The sequence below is a fragment of the Staurois parvus genome, unplaced genomic scaffold (genome assembly GCF_062004578.1).
Source record: "Staurois parvus isolate SC_StPar_1 unplaced genomic scaffold, SC_StPar_1.0 ptg001253l, whole genome shotgun sequence".
Lineage (NCBI taxonomy): Eukaryota > Metazoa > Chordata > Amphibia > Anura > Ranidae > Staurois > Staurois parvus.
Genome location: NW_028319049.1, coordinates 456,293 through 478,117, shown reverse-complemented (window position 1 = coordinate 478,117; position 21,825 = coordinate 456,293). Strand labels below are relative to the sequence as shown.

The following is a 21,825-nucleotide window of genomic DNA, read 5'->3' as shown; positions in this document are numbered from 1 at the left end:
CTCGTTTCCTCCCACACTCCAAAGACATGCTGGTAGGTTAATTGGCTCCTGTCTAAATTGTCTCTAGTATGTGTATGTATGAATGTGAGTTAGGGACCTTAGATTGTACACCCCTTGAGGGTTAGGGACTGATGTGAATGTACAATATATATGTAAAGCACTGCATAAATTGACAGTGCTATATAAGTACCTATAATAATTTGTTTCATGCATGGCCCTGTGAAGTCTGATCTTTATGTACTGAGGTCATAGATCTGTAGCAGAGTGACAATTGGATAGCATCCTCTTCATTCAGGGCCCTGTGAGGGACATCTTTGTGTGCTGAGGTCATATCTTCCCTTCCCATGAGGACCAATATATAGATCTGTGTCACGAGGAAGTTTAGGTAGCAGTCTCTTCAAGTGTGGCTCCACGAGGGCCAATTTATAGCTACTGGAGGTCATATTTTTCACAGGGAGGATAGGATAGCATCCTCTTAATGTGTGGTCCTGTGAGGGCCAATCTATAGGTACTGAGGGCTCAGAGACACTCTCCGTTCACACCAAATTTCAGAGAGATACACCACTCTTACAGAAAAAGAAATGTTTATTGAACAAAATACAGTATGACAACATGGTAAGGTTCATTTTACGTTACAATTTTTTATAATACCGGTCTTCACTCTGTCCTCCTCTGTGGCTGAATCTACAGAACTTTCCAGATCAATCCTCACAATGGTCTGGCATTAATATCAGCCACAGCTCTTGGCATGGAGACATTCCTGCAGGCCTTGGAAACCAGCCAAACACAGGCCATGTCTTGGGCAGGCAGCCGATGAACTGGAGAGGCAGCCATATTCTATAGAGGGATTCTTGTACTTCGTCTTCTTCAGCTAATGACAGCACCAGTTCCTGATAGTAGCTGACTATACTGAACCTCAGTTGAACCCAGGCAAGATACTAGAGGAGAAAAGTGAAATGGATGGGACATGGAGGTAGATGGCGGTTTAAATCTGAACGTTGCTCTAAGGAGGCAGGACGTGCTTGCTAGTTTTCGGTCATGTGTAACTATTCACAGAACGCAACGGACACTCTGGAACAAATGACGGCATTGCTCAAGGCCGCCCGATTTCAGTTTACATTCCTTCTGGCTGGTTGCTATGGGCAGCCACAACACCGTTACATAGTTATTAAGGTTGCATAAAGACACCAGTCCATCCTTTGTGGGTTTTTATGTTATTACAATTTCCCATATTCTGTATATTGTGTTCACTAAAATGCCCATCTGAGAGTTTTTTTAAATTATCAACACTTTCCACTGACACCACCAACTGTGGAAGGGAGATCCACATCCTTACCGCTCTGACAGTAAAGAACCCCTTACGTAGTTTAAGGTTAAAGTGGTATTAAAGATTAGATTTTTTTTCTTAAATAAAGTAACAAACAGGTCAAACTTACATGCTCTGTGCAGTGGTTGTGCACAAAGCAGCCCAAATCCCCCCTCTGCTCAGGGCCCCCCCCCCACGCTCCTGGCTCCTCCCACCGCCAAGTCCCCACCATAGGAAGCCGCTTCCTATGTTGGTCACTTGTGTGAGCTTGCTCCCAAGCCAAGCTGTTTGCATCTATTCAGACACACAGCCTGGATCGGCCCCGCCCCCCGCTCACTGATTTTGAATGACAGCAGTGGGAGCCCATGGCTCCCGCTGCTCTCAGCCAAGCCTGTGAGAGCCAGAAGAGGAGAGAGAAGCTGCTGCAGCTGTGCGTAATGCTAGACTGCAATTGGACTCAGGTGTGTATTTTGGGGGGCTGAAGGAGAGAGTTGCTCTAGAAAAAAAAAGAAAACTTTTAACTTTACAACCACTTTAAACCACTTCTCGACCAACACATCTTTCGACACTTTTCACTGAAATAGCCTATGAGCAACTCATTTTTCCTGTGTTCAGCTGACCCAGAAACAGAGGCTCACGTTATGTGAATAGGGGCCTTGGTTACCCTTCCAATTCTATTCTTTCAGTGAAGGTTAATAAAAAAAAAAAAAATTACTGTTTGCTGTGAGCAACACCGACAGTTCTGCTTTCTTACGAGGGTAACTAACGTTAGCTGTGTGGTTGGCCTCTCATAGGATGGTGTTAGCCTCATCTGATTGGCTAACCTAGATATATATAGTCCCCAAGTGTACAGTTAGAGACCCTCCCTTCCCCTGGGCACAGCCAACTACTCACTACCGTGCTTGGACTAGCTACATCGTTATCACCATGACTGGTAAGGGCCTTGGGCATGTCCCACTATCTTACTACTAGAGTTGGAATAATGGCTCTTTAACATCAGGCTATATTTGCACTATACAGCAGCAGTTCTGGATGTAGCTGATTGGGCATAAAGAAATTATTTCCATGGCTCCACCCACTGAAATGAGGTATAATCCTCTTATTTTTGGGATATGTAATGGAATGAGACATGTGAATACCTTCTGGTCTAATAAGGCTTACTGTGCTATGCACCAATTGGGTTGGAAGGCTTTACGATTCCTTTAGTCCCTTCTCACCATAACCAGTATGGCTATACTATCTCACTGCTAGACTTACAAATCCTTCCATCATAAGAATGGGCCACAGTCACATGCTGATCTCTTTTAACTGCCCACTAGGCTCACCCAGTGATTCCTGCAGCTTTTGCCAGTCTTCTGTGCTATTACTGCTGATGGCTTTAGTGTAGAGGTTCACCTGCTCCTGCAGCTTCTCCAGCTGGGTCTGGGTGGCCTGGTTAAGTCTGGCCAGTTCTTTCGTTTTTATAGCAATGCTCAGTAGCCCAGAACGGTGTAAAACATCCAGAGTATTCTGAAACCTGCGACTTTTGTTCTGCTGAAGAGATGGCACTGAACGGCGAATCTTATTGGAGGTATCTGAAAACGGAGCTGCCTGGAGATCAGAGCTATCCATCCCCATGCTGTCTTTGGTCTCATTCTGTGTGGTGGCCAGGCCCAGTTCACAGTCTGGAGCTGCATCACTGAGCACGGGCTCCTCCGGACTATTCGAGGAACTTGCCTTCTCCCCAGCTCCTGAGCGCAGCGATCCCCAAAGCTGCCTTTTTGTTTGGTTTTGGTGCCATGTCTCGGCTTCTCTCTTGTGTCCCCGCAGAGGCAACTGTGATGGGAGTGGTGCGATCTTGGGGTAGGAGTTAAGGATAGGTAAGTAACTGGTGGACTTTCCACTGGATGGCTGAGGCTTTGGCGGAGGTATTGATGAGGGAAAAACCAGGAACTGTGAAGTGGTAGGAAGCAGCTGAAAGGAGGGATGATGGACAGTCCAGGAGTGGACATGAGGGTCAGGGCTGGACCCCTGGGGAGAATAAAAATACAGTCAATCTGGATAATGGTGTCACAGTTGCCTGTCAGTGTGGTGTCTGAGGTCATTGCAATTACCTCTCTGTGATCTCTGAGGTCCCTGCAATTACCTCTGATCTCTGGTTTCCCTGCAATTACCTCTCTGTGAGCTCTGAGGTCCCTGCAATTACCTCTCTGTGATCTCTGAGGTCCCTGCAATTACCTCTCTGTGAGCTCTGAGGTCCCTGCAATTACCTCTCTGTGATCCCGGAGGTCCCTGCAATAATCCTCTCTGTGATCTCTGGGTTCCCTGCAATTACCTCTCTGTGGGCTCTGAGGTCCCTGCAATTACCTCTCTGTGAGCTCTGCAGTCCCTGCAATTAGCTCTCTGTGATCTCTGAGGTCCCTGCAATTACCTCTCTGTGAGCTCTGAGGTCCCTGCAATTACCTCTCTGTGATCCCTGAGGTCCCTGCAATAATCCTCTCTGTGATCTCTGAGGTCCCTGCAATAATCCTCTCTGTGATCTCTGGGTTCCCTGCAATTACCTCTCTGTGAGCTCTGAGGTCCCTGCAATTACCTCTCTGTGAGCTCTGCAGTCCCTGCAATTAGCTCTCTGTGATCTCTGAGGTCCCTGCAATTACCTCTCTGTGATCTCTGGGGTCCCTGCAATTACCTCTCTGTGATCTCTGCAGTCCCTGCAATTACCTGTGATCTCTGGGGTCCCTGCAATTACCTCTCTGTGATCTCTGCAATCTCTTCTCTGCTCAGTGTACTATACTGGTCAGTGTGATCTCTGGGGCACCTGCAATCACGTATCTGTGATCTCCTTAGTCCCTGCAATCCCCGTTTGATCTATTGGATCCCTGCTATCACCCTGCTGCTCAGTTTGCTATACTGGTCAGCATGATCTCTGTGGCCCCTGCAATGGCCACTCTGTGATTTCAAAGGTACCTGCAATACTGGCCAGTGTGATATCTGCGATCACCCCTCTGTGATCCCTTGGATTCCGGCTATCACCCCTCTGCTCAGTGCATTGTATATTATACTGGTCAGCATAATCTCTGGGGTCCCAGCAACTAACTCTGTGGTTTCAGGGGTCCCTGCAATCACCCCTCTGCTCAGTGGACCATACCGGTCGTGGTGATCTCTGGAGTCTCTGAAATCACCCCTCTGCTCAGTGGACTATACTGGTCGTGGTGATCTCTGGGGTCCCTGCAATCCCCCCCTCTGCTCAGTGGACTATACTGGTCGTGGTGATCTCTGGGGTCCCTGCAATCCCCCCTCTGCTTAGTGTAATCTCTGGGGTCTCTGCTCAGTGCACTACACTGGAAAAGTAGCATTCTGCACATCTTGAGAGGGTTACACTAATTAGAGCTGACAGAGCACTTTACCCACAGCGTGTTACAGCATAATGCATGTATGTAAAGCACGGTATGGAGGTCTTATCAAGAGGGAGGTCAGTCTGTAGATCATGCTATGAGGGTCTTATAAAGAGTGAGGTCAATCAGAACAATGCAAGCATGGCAGCCTGTATTAATGCACAAACTTAGAAATATAAACATGGCAGCGCACAGGCTGGGATGGACACAATGAGGAGAGGCCCGACAGACACAGAGAAGGAGAGGCCCGACGGACACAGAGAAGGAGAGGCCCGACGGACACAGAGAAGGAGAGGCCCGACGGACACAGAGAAGGAGAGGCCCGACGGACACAGAGAAGGAGAGGCCCGACGGACACAGAGAAGGAGAGGCCCGACGGACACAGAGAAGGAGAGGCCCGACGGACACAGAGAAGGAGAGGCCCGACGGACACAGAGAAGGAGAGGCCCGACGGACACAGAGAAGGAGAGGCCCGACAGACACAGAGAAGGAGAGGCCCGACAGACACAGAGAAGGAGAGGCCCGACAGACACAGAGAAGGAGAGGCCCGACAGAGAAGGAGAGGCCCGACAGAGAAGGAGAGGCCCGACAGAGAAGGAGAGGCCCGACAGACACAGAGAAGGAGAGGCCCGACAGACACAGAGAAGGAGAGGCCCGACAGACACAGAGAAGGAGAGGCCCGACAGAGAAGGAGAGGCCCGACAGACACAGAGAAGGAGAGGCCCGACAGACACAGAGAAGGAGAGGCCCGACAGACACAGAGAAGGAGAGGCCCGACAGACACAGAGAAGGAGAGGCCCGACAGACACAGAGAAGGAGAGGCCCGACAGACACAGAGAAGGAGAGGCCCGACAGACACAGAGAAGGAGAGGCCCGACAGACACAGAGAAGGAGAGGCCCGACAGACACAGAGAAGGAGAGGCCCGACAGACACAGAGAAGGAGAGGCCCGACAGAGAAGGAGAGGCCCGACAGAGAAGGAGAGGCCCGACAGACACAGAGAAGGAGAGGCCCGACAGACACAGAGAAGGAGAGGCCCGACAGACACAGAGAAGGAGAGGCCCGACGGACACAGAGAAGGAGAGGCCCGACGGACACAGAGAAGGAGAGGCCCGACGGACACAGAGAAGGAGAGGCCCGACGGACACAGAGAAGGAGAGGCCCGACGGACACAGAGAAGGAGAGGCCCGACGGACACAGAGAAGGAGAGGCCCGACGGACACAGAGAAGGAGAGGCCCGACGGACACAGAGAAGGAGAGGCCCGACGGACACAGAGAAGGAGAGGCCCGACGGACACAGAAAAGGAGAGGCCCGACGGACACAGAAAAGGAGAGGCCCGACGGACACAGAGAAGGAGAGGCCCGACGGACGTTGGCCTATGACTTTAAACCTTTCTGTCCATAATCCTGACAGGATTCTATCTTAGACAACAGGGATGTCTCCATGTGTGTAGAAGTGTGGAAACTGAATGGTGCTTAGGTATGAGATCTATATAGATATCCACCTGCCACAGCTCAGCTATTTGTAGGAAATAGAGATACTTCCCTGGAACCAGCCTTACCTGATCTACAAGCAAATTTTTCAAGATGAGCAGAGGAGGAGGGTGAGGTGTAGGGCTCCCCAGGGGGTTCTGAGCAGCACTCCAGCGTGATGTCAGCGATGCTTCTTCTGTATCAGTCTGCTCCACAGAGCTCAGGCACTCTGATGCCACATCTGAAGGACAAAGACACCATAGAGGGGATATAGCTGACACTTTCCATATCTATCTTTCTATCCATTATGATAAACACCACCACTATGTATAGTGTATTTCTGCATCCTATGTATCTATATCACTAGAGGTACTTTATATACTACTCTGTTTACCAATAAGGCAATTTATACATTTTCACATCATGCATCAAAACAAGGAAATGGTAATCCCAACACATCCCACTGTGAAATACTTTGCATGCTCCTGTATTAAAATGTATTTTTTTTTCATAAACCTGCAAAAACATAGGCAGCACAGTGGCTAAGTGGCTAGAGCTTCCACTTGGCAGCATTCGGGTCATCGGTTTGAATCCCGACCACAGTAACACCTGCCTAGAGTTTGCATGTTCTCCCTGTGCCTGTATGGGTTTCCTCCCACACTCCAAAGACATGCTGGTAGGTTAGGTTAACTGGCTCCTGTCTAAATTGGTCTAAGTATGAATGTAAGTTATGTATGTAAAGCGTTGCATCAAAGAAGAAGAATCCATCCATCACAACACCCTGCTGGGCCCAGAGAAGAATCAACCTATCCATGAACATACTAATCATGGCACCCTGCTGGGTCCAGCAAGTCTTGTGGAGCTTTATGGAGCATTTTCAGACTCAGATATGGATTGATGACCGTTAGAGGAGATCCCACCACTGCCACACACATCGGATGTGGCCATCTGTATACTTGTTCTGGCTCTGTGAGTCGATGACTCAAAGTATTGAAGCCTGAGGCTCAGCAATGGCAGCCTCCAAGTTTCTCCAATAACAGGGTCTGATGATGGTACAGTGTGCTACTTTCCAGGGCCTAAAACAAAAATTTCCCCGTTACTTAACCTGTGGCCACCCGTGTAACACAAACGTGCACTAAGTGGACTAAAACACCCACATGCCGCATATAAGCATCACTGGATGGCCAATGTTTCTGTGCTGAGAGCGCGCTCACTGTGCACTCCCAGCACAGAGACCAAGCTGGAAGAGACAGTGCTTGGATCTCATGAACAATAGGTAGCCAGTGGCACCAGCTCCCAAACATGTGACCATTATGACAGCCAATCACAGTGGTCACATGATCACCAATCTTTCCCGTCCTCCTTTAGGTATACAGACCTTAATAAAGGGATGCCGGGGCTCGGTGGGAAGAGGGTTAATCCACCCATTCAAAGCAAATATCCTAATTAATCTTTTCCTCAATATTTGGATTACAAAAAGAGTTTTTTTTGCATCACATTTGAACACGTGTGTGAAGCTGCATTGCTAAACCAAGGTGGTCCACTACAAAGTGCGTTCTCGGAAATCCTAACTGACCTGGGGCATAGAACAGTGGTCATCAACCTATGAGCCAAAGGGGGCCTCAAATGCAGCCCCTGGCATAAAAGGGCCGCATGTAATGGTCAATATATTATTATTATTATTATACAGTATTTATAAAGCGCCAACAGTTCGCTCAGCGCTGTACATTACAAAGGGGGACAGAACGTGTGACAGAACAATACCAATACAATGCAAAACATGAGGGGATCGAGGGCCCTGCTCTTTCGAGCTTACAATCTAGGAGGGAGGGGATGGTGGCACAGGAGGAGATAGCTGTGGGGGATGGAGTGGTAGGAAGAGTGGAGGAGGTCGGCAAGTTAGCAGGGGGTGGGGTAGGCTTCCCTGAAGAGATGGGTTTTCAGGGTGCGCCTAAAGGAGAGGAGAGTAGGTGATAATCTGATGGGTTGGGGCAGGGAGTTCCAGAGGATGGGTGACACCCTGGAGAAGTCCTGGAGGCGGGCATGGGAGGAGGAGACCAGGGAACTAGAGAGAAGGAGGTCTTGTGAGGAGCGGAGAGTGCGTGTTGGGTGGTACGTGGATATTAGGTCAGTGATGTAGTTCGGGGCAGTATGGTGGACAGCTTTGTACGTCAGCGTTAGGATTTTGAATTTGATCCGTTGCGCAATCGGAAGCCAGTGGAGGGATTGGCAGAGGGGGGTGGCGGAGACAGAGCGGTTGGAAAGGTGAATGAGTCTGGCAGCCGTATTCAGGATCGACTGAAGCGGGGATAGCCAGCGGCGAGGCAGGCCAGTGAGGAGGGAGTTGCAGTAGTCGAGTCGTGATATGATGAGGGAGTGGATGAGCTGTTTAGTGGTTTCTGGGGTTAGGAACGTGCGGATTTTGGCGATGTTGCGGAGGTGGAGTCTGCACGAGTTTGTTAAAGATTGGACTTGGGGTTGAAAGGATAGGTTGGAGTCCAGAATTACACCAAGTACTCTGGCCTGCAGGGCGGGTTGATGGTAGCGTTGTTGGATGTGACGGAGAAATCAATGGGGGGTGGTGTCCGGGCTGGGGGGAAGACAAGAAACTCGGTTTTGGAGAGGTTCAATTTAAGGAAGTGGAGCGACATCCAGTCTGATATGTCGCTCAGTAGGTGTGTGATTCGGGCTGAGACCAAGGGGGTGAGGTGGGGGGTTGAGAGATAGATTTGTGTGTCGTCGGCATAGAGGTGGTAGTTGAAGCCGTGAGAGTGTATGAGTTGGCCAAGGGAGGAGGTATAGATGGAGAAGAGAAGGGGCCCGAGGACAGAGCCTTGAGGGACCCCAACAGAGAGGGGGAGTGAGGGGGAGGTGGTAGCATTATAGGTAACGCTGAAGGAGCGTTGTGACAGGTAGGATGAGAGCCAGGAGAGAGCAGAATCTCAGGCAGAGGGAGTGTAGTTTTTTGAGGAGGAGGGGGTGGTCGACTGTGTCGAAGGCCGCAGAGAGGTCAAGGAGTAGGAGCACTGAATAGTGGCCATTAGCTTTGGCGGTTAGCAGGTCGTTGGAGAGTTTGAGTAAGGCAGTTTCGGTGGAGTGTAGGGGACAGAAGCCGGACTGTAGGGGATCAAGGAGGTTGTTGTCGTTGAGGTGAGAGCATAGGCGGGTGTAGACTAGGCGCTCGAGGAGTTTAGATGTAAATGGGAGCAGGGAGATGGGTCTGAGGTTGTTCGGGTCATTGGGGTCCAGGGAGGGCTTTTTAAGTATGGGGGTGATGTGTGCATGTTTCAGAGGGGAGGGGAAAGTGCCGGAGGAGAGGGAGAGATTGAAGATGTGGGTGAGGGAGCGTAGGATGGAGGGGGAAGGAGGTCGTAGGAGTTGTGAGGGGATAGGGTCGAGGGGGCAGGTGGTGAGGCGGGCATCAGAGAGGATCTTGGAGACTTCCTCGATGGTAGTAAGGTCAAAGGTGCGGAGTGTTGGGGGAGCTTCAGTATGAGGAATGTAGGGTGGGGTGGAAGAGGAGGTCAGAGCAGTGGTGGGGCAGTGGGAGAGGGGTGATGAGGGGGTAGCTCAGTGAGGGTGAAGGGGGTTGGAGAGAGTTTGAGCAGTGACAAAGTCCCTGCGGGTTATGTCGAGGAGGAGGGGGGATAAGGGGGTAGCTGTGTGAGAGGGGACGGGTTGAGAGGGTGTGTGAGTTGCGGCAATGTCCTTGCGAATTGTGTCAATCTTGTTTTTGAAGTGATTGGCAATCTCAAGGGCAGTGAGTGAGGTGCTGGGTGGAGGTGGGGGTGGAGAGAGTAGAGAGTTGAAGGACGGAGAAGAGTCGGCGAGGATTGGAGGAGAGGGCCTTGATGAGGGTCAAGAAGTAGGCCTGTTTGGCAGCATGGAGGGAGGAGGTGTAGGTGTGGAAGGCAGATTTGTAGCAGGTGAAGGCTTGTTGGGATTTGGTTTTGCGCCATAGTCGCTCCAGGGCACGACTGTGTCGTTTGAGGGTTTTGGTGTGATCAGTCTGCCAGGGCTGGAGCGGTTGGGGTCTGATGTTGCGTGTGGTTAAAGGCGCTAGTGAGTCAAGGGCTGTTGAGAGCGCGTTGTTGTAGGCAGTCATAGCCAAGTCAGGGCAGGACAGGGGGAGGATGCGGTCGTGGAGTTGATCAGCTGCAGAGTGGAGGGAGGCAGGGTTAAGGTTGCGGAGGTTACGGCTGGTAGTAGTGTGACATTTGGAGGGGTAGGCATTGGAGGATGAGGAGATAGAGAAGGTGATCAGGTTGTGGTCAGAGAGAGGGAAGGGGTGTTAGTGAGGTTGTGGGGAGTGCAGCGGTTGGAGAAGACGAGATCAAGGATATTCCCGTCGGAGTAGGTGGTGGATTGTATGCACTCTGCAAGTGTAAAGGAGGAGGTTAAGTGGAGGAGACGGGCTGTGTCCGGGTTGTCGAGGTTGACAGGGATGTTGAAATCCCCAAGGATGATGGTGGGTATCTCAGAGGAGAGGAAGAAGGGTAGCCAGGAGGAGAAGTCATCCAGGAAGCGGGGTATGGATCCAGGAGGCCGGTATATCACAGCAATCTTCAGGGGGGTTGGGGAGAATAGTCAGACACAGTGGGCCTCGAAGAAGAAGGATAGGGAGGGGGGGTTTGGGAGGACTCGGAAGGTGCTCTGCGGTGACAGGAGCAGACCAACCCCACCACCTTTACGACCGTTGGGCCTGGGTGAGTGGGTCCAGGTGAGACCTCCGTAGGAGAGTGCAGCAGGGGAGGTAGAGTCAGTGGGCTGGATCCAGGTTTCCGTGATCGCTAGGAGGTTGAGGGAGCGGGAAACAAAGAGGTCGTGGATGGCGGTAAGCTTGTTGCACACCGATCGGGCGTTCAGGAGTGCACATGAAAACGAGGGTGAGATTTTAGGGAGCAGGGGGACAGATACTAAGTTGCGGGGGTTGCGGCGGGACGTGGAGGCGGGAGGGTGTTGTGCGGTTGAGGGAGGTGGTGGAGGGCCAGGATTCGGGGAGATGTCCCCCGCGGTTAATATATGTAATTCTTGAGAGGACTGTCATAAACTGAAGACCTAATAGAGGAAATGAGGGTCAGACAGTGTGGACAGGATACATTTTTGACTGGGGATATGCTGCAGGAGACAATATGAAACCGAGAACATGTTACATGAGGCTGGGAGAGATCAATGCTATTACCCTAATCAATGTTCACTTTGGAGCCTGCTGAGGTCCGAGAGCTGCACATCATATGCCAAAGGGCCACAGAGTGGGCACCAGGGGTATAAAGATTTTTTTGAAAATGTATACTGCATATTACAGTAATATCTCGGTTTACTAATTCAGTTCGTTCTGCAGGACATTTTGTATAGCGAAAAATTTGTAAACCGAAAGAATGTTTCCAATAGGAATGCATTAAAAACCAATTAACCCGTTCCGAAGGTCAGAAAAATAGTAAACGCTACTAAAATACCGCATGAGTTATTTTATTAACTCATGCGGTATTTTAGTAGTGACAACCATGTGTTAATGTTTCAGCTGTCAGCAGGGTTCCCCACTGACAGCTGAATGTAAAAGAATTGCCGGCAATTAAAAAAATTATTTAAAAAAGGCGTGGGGTTCCCCCTCCCATCCATACCAAGCCCTTCGGGTCTGGTATGGATTTTAAAGGGAAAGGAATTTAAGGCCAAAATTAAAAAAAAAAAAATGGCGTGGGGGTCCTCCCCAAAATCCATACCAGACCCTTATCCAAGCATGCAGCAGGTCAGGAAAGGGGGGGGGGCACCCCCCCCCTCCTGAACCATACCAAGCCACATGCCCTCAACATGGGTGGGGGTGCTTTGGGGCAGGGTGGCTCCCCCTCCCAAAGCACCTTGTCCCGATGTTGATGGGGACAAGGGCTCTTCCCCACAACCCTGGCTGGTGGTTGTGGGGGTCTGCGGGCATTGGGCTTATCGTAATCTGGAAGCCCCCTTTAACAAGGGGGCCCCCAGATCCCACCCCCCTTCCCATGTGAATGAGGATGGGGTACATACACTGACATACACTTCGTATTGCGAAAAAAATTTGTAAAAACTCTTAAACCGAGGCATTATTTTCAATGGATTTTCAATCGTAAACCGAAAATTACGTTAACCGAGGCATTCGTAAACCGAGGTATTATATATATATATTTGCAGTGCGGTATCCTGCCACGGTGGAAATTACGGTGTTGACCCAGGATTCTCGGCTATACAGGTTGAGGGGCTCCAGGCAGTTCTCGTAATGCAGAGGAAATTGATTTATCAGTTTCCTCTTTGGTTTGTAAAGCATGTTTTGGGACCTGTGGCCTGGAGATTTCTAAGAGATTTGGGAGGGATGAAATCTCCAATCCTGGGGCCATGTTTTGAGAGCAGCCAGCACACTGATTGCGCATGTGTGTGCAGACCTTTTTGTAGAGGCCCAAACCATGATTCTGGGCTCCACCCCGGCAGACAGGAGGTCTCTGCCTTCCAGTCAGGAGGGCTGCACCTAGGAGAGGTGGAAGCCAGACTAGCTGTGTGTGAAAAAGCCAGGTTTGGAAAGAGTCTGCAGGAGACAGACGTAAGCCTGAAGTGGAAGGCCAGACGATAATTGTATGTACAAGCCAGAAGGCTGAATATTTGTTTGATGGTGGATACCCCTGCGTGGGAAACTTTATGGAACTTTTTATTTAAATAAAAGTGGGCTAAAACGGCCCCTAAAAAGAAAGCGAGTTGCTGTGTGCGTTAAAAAAGCTCTACCATTTGAAAAGAGTTCCCACAATCTATATATGTATATCAACTGTGAATGTTAAAAATCCCCAATCATTCAGTGCACTTTAAACAATAATAGTAACACATTTGGTTTTTTTTTTAATATACAAAATATTAGCACTAAATAGCTTACATTTCAACTCTTATAAAGTGGTCACATGATCACTACTCAATCTTCCTTCCAGAGCAGGGGGCAGGGACTTGTTAAGATGGCTGGGGCAGCTTCCACCAGCATTTCAACAGGATAAAAGCTCCTTTTGTCCATGAAAAGGGTTGTATACGGCAGGGCTGGAAAAGGGACTGGTCACCACTGATTGGCAGGGGGCGTGAATCCACTGATTGGCGTCAGTGCCATCAGGGAAATATGTTTCCTCTCTATGTAGGATGTATCAAAGCAGGGATGGAAAGAAGGTGCAGCATCAAAGCGGACTATGGGACCACAGGCACGCCATGAATCAGCACAGCATCCTGTAGCGTCAATCAGCAAACGGATTGGACACAAACTGACCACACCAACACACATCTGGGCGTGTACTGGCACAAAAATGACCATTTACAAGTTAATTTAATGATGTTGCAGTTTTAAGGGTAATATATACTTTAAGGGCTTATTCATACTGGTCAGGTCTGTTGCAAGGTCTATGTGTGTTGTATTGTCATTTTATTGAGCTGACAACAAACAAAAAATTGTATCTGCTGCAGTTTTTGTGTATCCCAGTGTAATGCAACACATTGAATGGCACCACAACAATACATTATCACAACCCAAAACCCAATGATGGCTCAGATTTACTGGGTAGCTGAAAACCCCTAGTGTGTGTCTGTACTGCCTATACCATGTGCACCTTTCCTGAAGACCCTCACTATGTGCTTGTACTGCCTGAGCCTATGTGCACCTTTCCGAAAAGACCCCCCAGTGTGTGTCTGTACTGCCTGAGCCCATGTGCACCTTTCTTGAAGATCCCCAGTGTGTGTCTGTGCTACCTGAGCCCATGTGCACCTTTCTTGAAGACCCCCAGTGTGTGTCTGTACTTTCTGAGCCCATGTGCATCTTTCCTGAAGACCCTCAGTATGTGCTTGTACTGCCTGAGCCCATGTGCACCTTTCTTGAAGACCCCCAGTGTGTGTCTGTACTTTCTGAGCCCATGTGCATCTTTCCTGAGGACCCACTGTGTGTGTCTGTACTGCCTGAGCCCATGTGCACCCTTCCTAAAGACCCCCAGTGTGTACTTCCTGAGCCCATGTACATCTTTCCTGAGGACCCCCTAATGTATGTCTGTACTGCCTAAGCCCATTTGCACCTTTCCTGAGGACCCCCTAGTGTATGTCTGTACTGCCTAAGCCCATGTGCACCTTTCCTGAGGACCCCCTAGTGTATGTCTGTACTGCCTGAGCCCAAGTGTACCTTTCCTGAGGACCCCCTAGTGTATGTCTGTACTGCCTGAGCCCATGTGTAACGTTCCTGAGGACCCCATAGTGTGTGTCTGTACTTCCTGTGCCCATGTGCACCTTTCTTGAAGACTCCCAGTGTGTGCCTGTACTTCCTGAGCCCATGTGCACCTTTCTTGAAGGCCCCCAGTGTGTGTCTGTACTTTCTGAGCCCATGTGCACCTTTCCCGAGGACCCCATAGTGTGTGTCTGTACTTTCTGAGCCCATGTGCACCTTTCTTGAAGAACCCCAGTGTGTGACTGTACTTTCTGAGCCCATGTGCATCTTTCCTAAGGACCCACTGTGTGTGTCTGTACTGCCTGAGCCCATGTGCACCTTTCCTGAGGACCCCCTGTGTGTGTGTGTCTGTACTGCCTGAGGCAATGTGCACCTTTCCAAAAGACCCCCAATCTGTGTCTGTACTGCCGGATGGTAGGGTTTGGTGCAGACACATCCTGTTTGGCTTACGGCTGCCTTGGATGACACTGGAGTATTGGTGTATAGCTAATAAATTGATGTCCCCTACCACTACCTGCCTTTCTTTACTCCCCCCCCCCCTCCACTTGTCGCTGGATAATAGAGCCTACATCTCACAGGGACACCGAACCACATATGTGCCGTGAGTCACACAAGATCTGCACAGCCTGAAAGACCCCCATTTCTCTCAAACCTGCACCAGAAAATTAATTCTTTCATCTGGTTAGTTGCTGAGGGACAACACAGACAGTTCTCGCATGAGCCAGGCTACACATTGAACTGCCATAAAGATAGAAAGCGTACACAAGGACCAAACACTCAGCACGGTAAAGAGGTGACACATAGGGGTTGATTTACTAAATCTGGAGAGTGCAAAATCTATGCAGCTGTGCACAGAAGCCAATCAGATTCAGTTTTTTTTTGTCAAAGCTTAATTGAACAAGCTGACGTTAGAAACTGATTGGCTCCCATGCACAGCTACACCAGATTTTGCACTTTCCCAGGGGCAGACTGGCCATTTGGAAACTCGGGCACTGCCTGGGGTCAGTAGGGGGCCCCATGAGATGCCTCTGGTACCTTTTTCATAGGCTTTTTTGAGTTTGGGCAAGGACAAAGGGGCCCCATGATACCCTACTGCTCGGGGGCCCCATGCGTTGTCAGTCCGCCCCTGCATTTTCCAGTTTTAGTAAATCAACCCCAATGCGTGACAATGACAGTACCTGAGAATCCGGAGTCCTTGTCAGATTCTAGAGCAGTCTGGAGATTTCCAGGCCTGTGGCAGGTCCGTGCTTGTTGCTTTTCCTGAGCAGCCATGCCAAACTGCTTCTTCTCCATGCTTGCTCATTGACTCCCTGTGGAGAGAAGAAAAATATGTGTTCACTGGATATTAATAATACCACCATGGATCTTATAGGGAATAGGGAAATGCTTTCCACATTTCCAGGCATCTGCATCTCTGTGATATGTAATATAAATCAAACGCAGTGCAATGTAATAATCAAACTCGCCGATATAAGGACAAATAATATTCATGCTGAGGAGTTCAGTGACAACTGTGATGGGAGCAATCAGGTGTAACCACGACCGATATCTACCATGTGTCACCATCACTAACACCCTCCCATCAAGTGTCACCATCACAAATGAGCCCCTATCAGATAATTGACCATCAGGTGTCCCCACCATGGATACCCTCATGTCACATATCACCACCAAAGTTACCAGCTCATCACATTTCATCACTGTCAATAACAGCCCAGCAGATGTTAACAACCACCACAGATACCTACCCAGTGGGTGGCAGCACCACTGATACCCGGTAATCATGTGTTAAAACTGCCAATACCTGCCCATCAAATGTAGCCAATGCAAATACCTTCCCATCATGTGTCACTATCACCGGTACCCACTCCATGTCACCAGTGCTGATACACTTCCATTAGGTGTCACCACTGCTGATAACTACTCAGTGTGCCACCACCACCAATCCTCACCCAGTAAGTATTGACACCACTAATGATAATCGACCGTCGGGTGTCACCACTGTGGATACTCTCCCTTCACGTCACCACTGAAGACATTAGCTCATCACATTTCACCACCGCCGGAACCTACCCATCATATTTCGTCAACCACCACAGATACCGACTCATCAAATGTTATCATGTGTCAAAACTGCCAATACTCAGTTTCACCACTGCGAATACCTTCCCACCACGTCACTACCACCTATACCCACTCATCACATGTCACCACCACCAATATGTACTGATCTGATTTCATCACTGTTGATATCCTCCTGTTAGGTGTCACCACTGCCAATACCTGCTAATCATGTGTCACCACCAGAGATAATCAAGCATTAGGTGTCACCACCATGCATACCCTTCCATCAGATGTCACCAGTGAAGATACCAGCTAGTCACATTTCGCCACCATCGATATCTGCCTATCAGATGTTGCCAATACCTTCCCATCAAGTGTCACTACCACCAATACCCACTCATCACGTCACCACTGCGATATCTGCCTATCAAATGTCACCACCGCTGATACCCTCCCATTAGGTGGCACCACTGCCAATCCTCGCCAGTCAGATGTGGTCACCACCACGTCACTACCATGGATACCCACTCGTCGCATGTCACCACCACTGATATCTGCCTATAAAATGTCACCACTGCTGATACCCACTCATAAGGTGCCACCACCACTGATACCCGGTCATCACGTGTTAAAATTGCCACCACCATGGATACCCTCCCATCCGTTGGCACCACTACCAATACTTGTTTATCACGTGTCACCACTGTCAATCCTCACCAGTCAGATGTCTTCACCACCACAGATACCCAGTCATCATGTATTAAAATTGCCAATACTTTTCCATCACATGTCAACACTGCCAATACCTTCCCATCACATGTCACTACTGCTGATACCCGCTCATCAGGTGTCACCACCACCATTCCTTGCCCATCAGGTGTCACCACTGCTGATACCTTCCCATCACATCACTACTGCTGATACCCGCTCATCAGGTGTCGTCACCACCATTCTTTGCCCATCAGGTGTCACCACTGCTGATACCTTCCCATCACTACCGCTGAAATCCGCTCATCAGGTATCACCACCACCATTCCTCACCCATCAGGTGTCACCACTGCTAATACCTTCCCATCACATCACAACTGCTGATACCCGCTCATCAGGTGCCAGCACCACCGATACCTTCCCATCACTACCGCTGAAACCCGCTCATCAGGTGTCACCACCACCGTTCCTCACCCATCAGGTGTCACCACTGTTGATACTTCCCATCACATCACTACTGCTGATACCCGCTCATCAGGTGTCACCACCACCGTTCCTTGCCCATCAGGTGTCACCACTGTTGATACTTCCCATTACATCACTACCGCTGAAACCCGCTCATCAGGTGTCACCACCGTTCTTTGCCCATCAGGTGTCACCACCACCGTTCTTTGCCCATCAGGTGTCACCACTGCGCATACCTTCCCATCACTACCGCTGAAACCCGCTCATCAGGTGTCACCACCACCATTCCTCGCCCATCAGGTGTCACCACACGGATACCTTCCCATCACTACCGCTGAAACCCGCTCATCAGGTGTCACCACCACCATTACTCGCCCATCAGGTGTCACCACTGCGGATACCTTCCCATCACTACCGTTGAAACCAGCTCATCAGGTGTCACCACCACCATTACTCGCCCATCAGGTGTCACCACTGCTGATACCTTCCCATCACAACTGCTGATACCCGCTCATCAGGTGTCACCACCACCATTCCTCGCCCATCAGGTGTCACCACTGCGGATACCTTCCCATCACTACCGCTGAAACCCGCTCATCAGGTGTCACCACCACCATTCCTTGCCCATCAGGTGTCACCACTACCATTCCTCACCCATCAGGTGTCACCACTGCTGATACCTTCCCCTCACAACTGCTGATACCCGCTCATCAGGTGTCACCACCACTGATAACGTTCCATCACTACCGCTGACATCCGCTCATCAGGTGTCACCACCACCATTCCTCGCCCATCAGGTGTCACCACTGTGGATACCTTCCCATCACTACCATTGAAACCAGCTCATCAAGTGTCACCACTAACATTCCTCGCCCATCAGGTGTCACCACTGCTGATACCTTCCCATCACAACTGCTGATACCCGCTCATCAGGTGTCACCACCACCATTCCTCGCCCATCAGGTGTCACCACTGCGGATACCTTCCCATCACTACCGCTGAAACCCGCTCATCAGGTGTCACCACCACCATTCCTCGCCTATCAGGTGTCACCACTACCATTCCTCGCCCATCAGGTGTCACCACTGCTGATACCTTCCCCTCACAACTGCTGATACCCGCTCATCAGGTGTCACCACCACCGATACCTTTCCATCACTACCGCTGATATCCGCTCATCAGGTGTCACCACCACCATTCCTCGCCCATCAGGTGTCACCACTGCTAATACCTTCCCATCACAACTGCTGATACCCGCTCATCAGGTGTCACCACCACCATTCCTCGCCCATCAGGTGTCACCACTGCTGATACCTTCCCCTCACAACTGCTGATACCCGCTCATCAGGTGTCACCACCACCGATACCTTTCCATCACTACCGCTGATATCCGCTCATCAGGTGTCACCACAGCCAATATTGTCTATCAGGTGTCACCATCACTAATACCCACGCACATCGGGTGTCACCACCTCTGACATCTGCTCATGAAGTCTCACCCCACCATTATATTTCCTGTGAAGGGCTCACACCTGCGTTACCCGACCCACCATGTCACACACATTATAATGATTAATATAGGTGGAGTATCCTGTAAAATTATATAAATTTAATATCACTAATGGGGACCCCCCCCCCCCCAGTCACACACTGCTATTACCCCCCCCCTAACATTTATCTCTAATATTAACACAGCTCCATAGTAGAAATAATAATGGAGCCCCTCCCCCAGACATGGTAATAACCCCGCCCCCATTCTCCTCTCACTATAACAACACAGGATCAGCCAAACCATCGCTAATACCGCCCAGGGGGTCACCCCGCCATTCTAATAATAATAATAGAGGCCCCTCCCTCTAATAATAATTCCAGTAATGGTAAAACTCCCCCGGTCCCCTCACATAATAATAATAATTTCTGTCATTTATGGTCGTTACCCCTCTCCCCGGTTGGGGCCCCCGAGGCCCCGGACACCTCACTGTCAGTCAGGCTCTCCGGCGCTCTGTAGGCCGCACTGACCAAGGCGGGTCACCATGACAACCGGACACGTGACCTCACCAGAGACTCCCCGCTCCCGCCGCCATGTTGGATGTCCTACGTGAGGAGAGCGGCAGGTTTGTGTCTGACTGAGCTAAACGTCCTCAACTGACCTGCCTGATAACCGAAACCAACCGAATTACGGACACCATACCTTCCGTATAGTCCCCGCACCGCCCGAGTCACCCCGCCGCTCCGGACACAGCGGCCGGCGCCATCTTGGTGGGGGCAGAGTGCGGGGCCTCAGTGGTGGGTCAGCCTTGAGGTGTCAGATATCAGTCACCTGGTGAGAGCAGCTGTGAGGGAAGGAATATGGGGGGGGGGGGGGGGGGGCGCTTTTTTCATGCAGCCTGTTCATTCTGTTTTGATACAGCGGCATGGCAGGCTGTTGCCCCCTTCCCCTCATGGATGTGTGGAGAATGCCTGGACATAAAGGCTCAGTCCAATACATCTTACCACATACATGGAGGGGGGACACCAACCCAATACACCACATCCAGTACTGTGCAAAAGTTATAGGCAGGTGTGAAGAAATGCTGTAAATTAACCCCTTGCAGACTGGGCCTCTTCTGACACTTCTACATGTAAAAATCTCGTAAATTACAACCCATAGCCCGGGTTCACATATGTGTGGTGCACTGCATTCCTTTGCAAATCACATGCGATTTATGAGGTGTGATCAATTCACACCGCACCAAAAACATGCAGGACACTTTTTTGGGTTGACACTAGAATCGTATCGCATAGGTATCCACACCTATGCGACCCGATTCTGCACATCGCACCGCGTTTTGCGGACCGCTTTTGGGGTGTTGTTAACATACACACCTGCAGTGGTTCGCATGAACGGGGTGCGATTCTGATGCGGTGGGGAATTTGCACAGAAAAGCTGTGAATTCCGCACCGCATCAGTGTGAACCCGGGCTCAAACATTATATACGGGATGGACACACATATGGAAATACTACATGATTTGCAGGTGTGAAAGTGACATCATGTTTCGTGGTGGAAGTGATGTAACACTCTTGCTTCTGCTGTGTGATGAGACACCTAGCTAACAGGTGGGAAGCCTCACTTTCCTCATTCGCTGCTGGTAATACGGAGTCATGTCAGAGCTTACAGAGCTTCAAAGAGGGCAAATTGTTGGTGCCGCTTAGCTGATACCTCTGTGGCTGAAGTGGACTATTTGCCGTTTCGTGAGGTACAGTATCAAAGGTTATGACGGTGCATACACCGGGAAAAAGATAAGCATAAGCGCGGTCGCCGTGGTCAACTGACCGAAATAAACAAAAGAACATTGCGCAGGATTGTGACTTGGAGTAAGAAAACAACTGCTGCAAAAGTAACTGCAGAGCTCAATCTCAGTCTTCCATAGCCCGTGTCCACAAAAACTGCGGAGGGAACTCCATGAGCAAAACAGTCACGGACGAGCTACAGTTACCAAACCACAAGTAACCGATATTAATGCTCAGAAGAGGAGAGAGTGGTGCAACACCCATAAATAGTGGACTATCGATCAATGGAAGACTCTAATATGGTCCGATGAGTCGAGCTGCACACTGTGCCCAACCACCAGACGTGTTTATATGTGGAAAACAAACGTCCCAAGCTTATGACCAGGACTGTCTTGTACCAACGATAAAGCATGGTGGAGGCACACTCATGGTGTGGTCACAGCCATATGTTGGTATCCTGCAGGCCCCCTCATCACCTTAAAAGGTAGAATCCTTGCCATCGACTATGTACCAATTTTGGCTGATCATGTGCACCCCATGATGCAGACATTGTTTCCTGAAGACCGTCATTTACCAAGTCGATAATGCTCCGATTCACACAGCTGGTATTGTCAAGTCATGGTTTGATGAGCACACAGACAAAGTCTTGCACCTTCCCTGGGTGCCGCAGTCACTGGACCTCAATATCATTGAGCCACTATAATCCATTTTGGAGGACAAGCTTCAGGCTCATTTTCCGCCTTCGGCATCTCTACGAGAACTGGAACAATTTTTGCATGATGAGTGGTATCAGATTCCACTATCCACCATCCAAGACTTATATTTGTCAATTCCAAGGAGAATCCAGGACGTCTTGGATGCCAAAGCTGGTCCAGCACCACATTAGATAACTATTTTGTTCTTTTACCTGGTTTTTCCAAAATTTGTCCAACCCCTGTATATATATATATTTGCAGAGGCT

General features: G+C 49.9%; 1 protein-coding gene across 2 annotated transcripts; it reads right to left on the bottom strand.

The window, feature by feature from the left end:
- Positions 1–567: 567 nt before the first annotated feature.
- CIPC (CLOCK interacting pacemaker) lies at positions 568–19,895 on the bottom strand. Of its 2 annotated transcripts, none has more exons than XM_089660582.1 (4): positions 19,784–19,895; positions 15,534–15,665; positions 6,242–6,393; positions 568–3,316 (listed from the first exon to the last, which is right to left on the bottom strand). In XM_089660582.1, the coding sequence occupies exons 2-4, from the start codon at positions 15,646–15,648 to the stop codon at positions 2,594–2,596; spliced, it is 990 nt and encodes a 329-aa protein (XP_089516708.1). In that variant the 5' UTR covers positions 15,649–15,665; positions 19,784–19,895; the 3' UTR covers positions 568–2,593. The 2 variants fall into 2 exon arrangements, with proteins under 2 accessions (XP_089516708.1, XP_089516707.1); XM_089660581.1 differs by lacking the exon at positions 19,784–19,895 and adding an exon at positions 19,530–19,685.
- Positions 19,896–21,825: the final 1,930 nt, after the last annotated feature.